Source organism: Condylura cristata, unplaced genomic scaffold, assembly GCF_000260355.1.
Source record: "Condylura cristata isolate star-nosed mole 26May11 unplaced genomic scaffold, ConCri1.0 scaffold00025, whole genome shotgun sequence".
In the NCBI taxonomy this organism is placed as follows: domain Eukaryota; kingdom Metazoa; phylum Chordata; class Mammalia; order Eulipotyphla; family Talpidae; genus Condylura; species Condylura cristata.
In genome coordinates, this window is record NW_004567126.1 from 11,526,633 (window position 1) to 11,534,473 (window position 7,841).

At 44.4% G+C, this 7,841-nt stretch overlaps 1 protein-coding gene across 5 annotated transcripts in view; it reads left to right on the forward strand.

Annotated features, from left to right (window-relative positions):
* The window catches only part of ARHGAP32 (Rho GTPase activating protein 32), a 108,723-nt gene extending 102,200 nt beyond the window's left edge, over positions 1 to 6,523 (forward strand). For 3 of the 5 annotated variants that reach the window (XM_012729757.1, XM_012729756.1, XM_012729759.1), the window contains one exon: positions 279 to 6,523. In XM_012729757.1, coding sequence (XP_012585211.1) covers positions 279 to 2,543 — 2,265 coding nt within the window. In that variant the 3' untranslated portion in view covers positions 2,544 to 6,523. The remainder of the gene's footprint in view (positions 1 to 278) is intronic. The other 2 variants (XM_012729758.1, XM_012729755.1) reach the window with 1 other exon arrangement.
* Positions 6,524 to 7,841: the final 1,318 nt, after the last annotated feature.

The window sequence follows — 7,841 nt, forward strand, 5'->3', positions numbered from 1 at the left end:
ACTCGACTGGTATTTGACTAAAGATAACATCTGCTAGACTTGACTGGAAAGATAATGGCACAGACAGGGTCACCTCACGTGTAACACCTGTCCGAAACGAGAACAGTTCTCCAGCGGTGGTAATGGTTGCCTTTCTGGCAGCGGGACAGGTTGACCTTCAGTCCATTGCCACACCTGGTTTGGGAAAGTTCAGGTTGCCTTAGCGTATAAGTGACAGATTTAAACAGTATTTGATTCCAGAGAGGGGAGCACAAAAACAAATATATTTCATCTTTCAGCAGGTTCAGGCAGGAGCCCCAGCTCCAGAGAGGCCACCTGAACCAAGAGCCACGCACGACCCTGCGGCTGTCCTTGTCAGTGATGGCAGTTCGGCCACTCCGTGTCCAATCTCTGCTCCTGCTGCCCAGCCAGGCCTTCCTGAGAAGGTTCGGGAAGGTGCCAGGGGCCCCCCGCTGCACCTGCGTGTGGAGTCAGTCCCTGTGTACTCTTCCTGTGGCTTCACCGCGCCAGTGCCCCCTACCAGGACAATGGAGAGTAAAATTGCTGCTGCCATACACTCCAACAGTGCAGACGCCGCCGGCAGTTCCCTTTTCCATCCCTTTGTCACTGCTTCCTCAGCCTCGGTGGATGATGTCTTGCCTTTACCTCTTCCTATCCCACAGCCGAAGCATGCGTCTCAAAAAACAACCTATTCTACCTTTGTTAGGCCTGATTTCACCACTGAGCCCTTTGGTCCAGAAAACTGTTTGCATTTCAGTATGACTCCAAACTGCCAGTACCGTCCCCAGAGCGTACCTCCACATCACAATAAGTTGGAGCAACACCAGGTGTATGGTTCCAGGTCTGAGCCACCAGCCTCCATGGGTCCTCGCTATAACACATACGTGGCCCCGGGAAGAAATGTATCTGGGCACCTCTCCAAGCCATGCAGCCGGGTGGAGTATGTGTCCTCGCTGAGCTCCTCTGTTAGGAGCGCTTGTTACCCTGAAGATATCCCACCGTACCCCACCATCCGGAGGGTGCAGTCTCTCCACGCTCCTCCATCTTCCATGATTCGCTCAGTTCCCATTTCACGGACAGAAGTGCCCCCAGATGATGAACCAGCCTATTGCCCGAGGCCCCTGTACCAGTATAAGCCATATCAGTCCTCCCAGGCCCGCTCAGATTATCACGTAACCCAGCTTCAGCCTTACTTCGAGAATGGTCGGGTCCACTACCGGTATAGCCCATACTCCAGTTCTTCTGGCTCCTATTACAGTCCGGATGGAGCCCTGTGTGACGTGGATGCCTACAGCACAGTACAACTAAGGCCCCTTCATCGCCTGCCCAATCGTGATTTTGCTTTCTACAATCCAAGGCTGCAAGGGAAGAACTTGTACAGTTACACTGGCTTACCTCCACGTCCTCGGGCCAACATGACTGGGTATTTCTCTGGTAATGACCATAATGTACTCAACATGCCTCCAACTGCTGACGTCAAGCACACTTACGCCTCATGGGATCTGGAGGACATGGAAAAGTACCGCATGCAGTCCATCCGGAGAGAGAGCCGTGCTCGGCAGAAGGTGAAAGGGCCAGTGATGTCTCAGTATGATAACATGACCCCAGCTGTGCAGGAAGACTTGGGTGGGATCTATGTCATCCACCTACGTAGTAAATCAGATCCTGGGAAAACTGGACTCCTGTCAGTGGCAGAGGGCAAGGAGGGGCGGCACCCAGGCAAAGCCATCAGCCCCGAGGGAGATGACCGCTTCTATAGGAAGCATCCAGAGCCAGAGTTTGATAGAGCCCACCACCACGGGGGATATGGCAATGGACAGCCAGAAAAACCGTCCCTCCCTCAGAAGCAAAGCAGCCTCAGGAACAGGAAGCTTCTTGACATGGGTTGTAGTCTCCCTGAACACAGGGCACATCAGGAAGCAAGCCATAGGCAGCTGTGTGAGTCAAAAAATGGGCCACCTTACCCCCAGGGAGCTGGCCCATTTGATTATGGGCCCAAAGGGATTCCGGACACTTCTGAACCAGTCAGCTACCATAACTCTGGAGGGAAATATGTCACATCAGGGCAGGAGTCTTTAAGACTGAACCACAAAGAGGCACGGCTCTCCAAAGAGCTGGAAAGGCCTCGGGCTAGGCAGCCTCCTGCCCCAGAGAAGCACTCCAGAGACTGCTACAAGGAAGAGGAACACCTTACTCAGTCAATAGTCCCACCCCCTAAACCAGAGAGGAGTCACAGCCTGAAACTCCATCACCCCCAGAACGTAGAGAGAGACCCCAGTGTGCTGTACCAGTACCAAACACATGGCAAGCGTCAGAGCGGTGTGACTGTCGTGTCCCAGTACGACAACCTGGAGGGGTACCACTCCCCGCCGCAGCACCAGCACCAGCGGGGAGGCTTTGGAGCAGCGCCAGTGGGGACATATGTGCCCTCTGGCTTTCCCCACCCACAGAACAGGACATATGCCACAGCTTTGGGCCAGGGGGCCTTCCTGCCCACAGAGTTGGCCTTGCAGCACCCTGACACACAGATCCATGCAGAATGAGCCCTGGGAGCAATAGAGTTGAAGCAGCCTCTGCTGGACAGTGGACTGTTCTATTTTTTTCAATAACCAAAAAGATTAAAAAAAAAAAAAACTACAAAACCCCTGACCACATTTAAAAAATGAAGAAAAATAAATCACCACTCTTTTCCTCCCTCCCCTGCTTCATTAACACCTCCTTCATCTATAGACTGTGTCATTTTTGTCATTAAAAGAGATCTGAATGATGGTAAAGCACTGTGTTGAAAACCTAGTGAAGAAATTTGTCACAGGCCATACTTGCCACATAGGGTCAGTTTGTAAGAGCTTGAGGACGCCTTTAACTGAATTTGAATTTAACTCTGTCCCTGGTGTGTGCAGTCCAGTTCAGAGCAGTTTGCAGCTGTTCCTGGCAGGCTTCTGCACTTTTCTTGTGTTCCCGTTTCCTTCCGTGGCCAAGCAGCCTGCCCAGATTGACACTCAGTTTTCTCACTTCATTCCCCGTCTTTGAAGGGTCTCGTGTGTGAACTCTGAACCAAACAGCTTCTCCTTGATCCTTCAGATAAATCTTTAGCAATGTTATAAAATCATTAAGCCCTTACACTTTTAATAAAAAGTCATCATAAAATGTCAGACCATGTAGATCCAGACTGAACCATACCCTTTATGTTATGTTCCTGCTTACTCCTCAGTGAACAAGGCTCACGTCTCTGCAGAAAGGAGTTGTTAAGGTTAGAATTAAGGACATTTCTTAGGTGGAAGTCGGTGAAATGGTTATTAGTGCTCCTAATGTGTCACCTGCCTTCAGTTAATTTTTTTCTCAATATTATGTGGTAGTTTGTAATCCCAGCAAACATTTCATAGCATATGTTCTTCAGAAGCAACTTTTTTCCCACTAGAAAAAAAAAAAGCTTAAATAGCAACAAAACCCGGCATGATTTGACTAGATAATTATACAGTTTATCATGGTTACAAATTTACATGTTCGTTTCTTTTTGTGAACCAGTAGAGGTTTCCTGGAAATTCTCATGGTAGCTATAAATTGTGTATTAGTAAAGTAAAATTCCTACAGGAACACTAAACAAATACAACCATTTCACAGGTTGGAATTCTGGCACTCACCAGAGTGCCAGAGGAGTCCCCGTGCTGGTTGTTCACACTGTGCTCTCTGATCACAGTCACACTGTCGTTGTCGTCTCTGCCAGCACTTGTATAGCTTTTATAACTGTAGACATGTTAAACATGTTTGATCCCCAAGACTTTCTTTTGAAAGTTGTATTCCTGATAAGTCCATTCCATTTTTCCAGCCCCCCTCTTCCTGCTGAGGCAGTCCTGTATTTACAAAATGAGTTTTGGTTGTCATTTCGTTCCATAACTCTGAATTGTACTTGAGCTTCAGACATTCACAGGTTTTCAATACTCAGTTTGTAGAAGACATTAGGGGAAATTTCATTCCGTATATTGAATGACTGCTGCTCTGGCTTTTTAGAACTTGGAATTTTATTTAGAGCAAAGGGGGAAATCTATGAGACTAAGCTCATGCTGCTATTATTGCTGTGAAATTGTGTAAGCATTAGGGCTTATGCCAGTTTTTAAAAAAATTAAAGCGTGCATTTTTAAGGTTTATATTTAGAAAAAATTACATCTTGCCACGTTTATGTGTATGCAGAAGTCTATAGGTTTTCTTTTGTAACCCCAGAATTAGCAGAGGGATTCAATAAAAATCATTGCAGACATCTTGAAATACAGATATGGGAAAGGTCTGGGCATTTATAGACCTTTCCACTGAGCTGCAACTGGCATCATCCCGTCACAACAGGAACCCTGATAGGCTGCGGCTCACGGCACGCTAGGTGCTGTGATGGGGGTTTGATCTGTGGTGACTGCGGCATGAATTTTCTTTTTTTTAACAATGACCATCTCTGTTCAGTAGGCAGCCCATTGCCCCTTTGAGATCACACAACCCTCGCAGTTTCTCACCAGCAGCAGAGAGATTAGGAGTAGTTGCTGGTGTGACATGGAGCTGCTGCTGGCTTAACTGAGCCCAGAAGCTTGTGGGTGAGAAAGTCCTGTCCAATTTTAGTGTTTGTGGATTTGTCATCATTTTGATTAGTCCTGGAATCAAAATCTATTTTATGAATACTAAGCTAAGTTCCTCCGCCTAAGTTAGTATCCTGTGGGCTTGGAATTATCAGGTAAATATTTTGAACACAGAATAATTCAAATGACAGGTGTTCGTGTGAAACACAAACTTTAGGTAAAAGCTAGAGTTGTTTCGTTTAACCTACATAGATACGGCCTTAACTTGGATTCAGTTATTTGAAGGACTTTGCCTGTATCTTCTCCTTTCTAATTCTCGTAGGGTAGAAATTGGATGGTAAATCACTGTGAGCCAGGTTACCTCAGCATCGTCCACCTTGTGGTGACTTCACAAGAGCAAGCAAATGTTCTCTCTTGGAAATGTTGACGTGGAGCATTCTGATCAAGGAAACGGAGCCGCCTTACGCATTAAGCCTACCACTTAATTTTACTGGTATTTTCATATCATTTTCCAGATTTTATCTTTTTGATAAAACATTGATGCCACCGTTAGGCTTGATTGAAATAAAAATCCCTTGGAGTCTGGCCAGAGACTTTGCTAACAGCCCCAGAGGTGCCATTTTCTTATTAATAAACTTCATCTGAGCCTTATTGCTTACTGTACTAGGTTTCCTTTTAAACATGCAGGTCCCTGGGGTGGTCCCAAGGATAGGGCCTGAACATAGATAATGACAAAGCATTTTTGCAAAGTTAGGGTCAGGTTGAAAAATTGTAGGACTAACTGTAGAGAAGAGGGACCATTCATGTGAGAAGGCATGGAAAGGTAGGTTACCACACTTGAAGCAGCAATACATGCATACTATGTAAACTTGAAACTTTTCAGAGAAGCCTGCAAAACCCATATTTCTGTTCCCAGCTCTGCCAATCAAACATTTTCAGTCTGCTTCAAAGTTTCGTCTGAACAGAATGTGTAAGGAAATAAGAATGGAAGCAAAAGTGTGTCAGAAAGTTACTTCCAAATGGTTAGAGGCATGTGATTTTCAGTACTGTGTGTTACGGAAATGTCAGGAATGGTATATTTTAACTGCAAGATAATGTCAGTGTGCACAGAGGGTCTTCTTTTCCTTTTCTGATTAGTACTGTTAGTGTTCAAAGACTAAAAGATGGTGGTTTTACAGTTTAGAATCCAAGGTAACAAACCTGATTTTTCAACCATGACCTGCATGAGAGAAGCATCCTAGAAAGTCTTAGATCATATTTTTGAGTTCTTAACTTTAATTTATATAGTGTTTTTTATGTTTTAATATTTTCGTGAACTGGTGTAAATTGTTAATGCATATAAGCTTGTGTATTTTTGTAAATAGTTTTGTGATTTATTTCTTGACCCGTATGTAAATACTTAGAGTCTCATTTCTTCAAAACTTATTTGAAGTTGAGTTGTGGGTTTGGGGTTTTGTTTCTTTGTTTTGATTGGGGGTGGGGGAAGAGAGGGGTTTTTGTACTCTGCTAATCCAGATAACGCTATCTTGTGGTTTAAAGCAAATGTCCCACTGGAAGCAATTCAGATATCAACAAAATTATTTCAGGTTAAAACAGACTTCTTTGTGTATGTGTTTCCTTTTTAACCTAACGTGAACTATAACAAAACAAATGGGATACTTGATTGGGGATATCCAGACCAAAAGGTGAATAGTTAATTCAACATGCTGCATCAAATGAGAGGTTTTGTGAACGAAGGGGTTTAATGTTTATAGTAACTGTACAGTAAAGTACTGCCTGGCCCAGTTTTCAAACATTACTTAGTCTTCAGAACTGCCATGGGCTATTGATCTGGACAAAGTCTAAGTTGGCTGTAGGGAATCTCTGCTCTGCACTATCTCCTAGCTTGCAATTCACAGGAAACTGAATTTTAATTGGCTTTGTATCTCAGGATTCCCCAGAAGGGGGTTCAAGTAACAGGTATATTTTTAATGATCCCCAAAGCATCTTGAGCATCCTGTTGCTCTCCAATGTAGAATGACCCACAGGGAGTCTCTCCTATATCTGGTCACCTGCAGCAGGTGGGTTTGTGGCAGTCAAGGTGAAGCCCCACTGAGATGCCTCAGGTCTGAACTACGTGCTGTAAGTAACCCAGCAGGGTCCAGACTGCTCTGGGCGAAGAGTCCTTCCCCAAACAAGTTATTTCAGTATCAGTCATAGTGTTTAGAAGAACACACCTTGGTATTCAGCTATTGAAATACTGGTTTTCTACTGGGAATCATAACTTACAATTCATTTAAAATAAGAGGTCTTGTCCCATTTTGCCCCTAAAGGGAAAGTAGTCTCAGCAGTCCCGATGGCCCTGCCAAGACCCCTGCATGTAGCTGCTGCCTATAAACAGCCCATCTGGGTTCTTGTGGAAACCGGTTAGATGGGATTAAAGGAATGTCATGATCACGTTTCCATTGGCTCTTCTGAGATTTCCTGGACTCTTGATTTCCATACCAACTATTTCAGCTCCTAAGTTTACATCATACTGATGGAAATACAATACTACTACTAAAAATGTGTATACTACTACTATCAATGTGTATTGATAGTTGAAACTGGGGATACACATTGGTATTTGGGAATTTGGTCACTTTGGTTCTGTGGGAAGAGGCACACATTTTAAAAGTATTACTGATTTCCACTGCAGTGAAAACTTGGACACATTCTCAATGCACCTCTTGAGAGAAAATTGTGGTTAAATTTTTGTTTCATTTATTTTAATTAAAATACCAGACTATCTTCCACACCATGAACTCTGCTGCAGGAACCCCTAAAGGTCCATCTCTTACAGAAATCCACCCGTGGATTTCTGTATCATAGTCCAGTGAAACCCTTGGGGACACAGTGAAAGCAAAGGAGCACTTCCTTCTACACCAAATGCTCTACAACCTCTGCTCTTTCATGTTCTTGCATTTGTTGTTTTAATTTTCTAAATCTCTCTTGCTTTCTGCGATCATGTCCAATAATTATCCACAAACTACTTGTAGACCTTCTGCCTCCAAACATTCCATTCAAAGTAAATAAGCTTGTCAAAACGGTGAGCAGAAGAACATCTGAACTGGGGCCCAGAAAGACTTGGGCTTGTGTCAGCTGTTTATAACTCAGAGCCCCTTGTTCTCTCTCAGTTCTTGGGCAGCCCAGTTTCAGACAGTGAAATACTGCATACAGTCCTTAGAAGAGAGTGAAACAAGATGGCAGAGTTCTCCCTGCATTTGACATTTTGTGACAAAGATGTATAATTAGACAGAATGG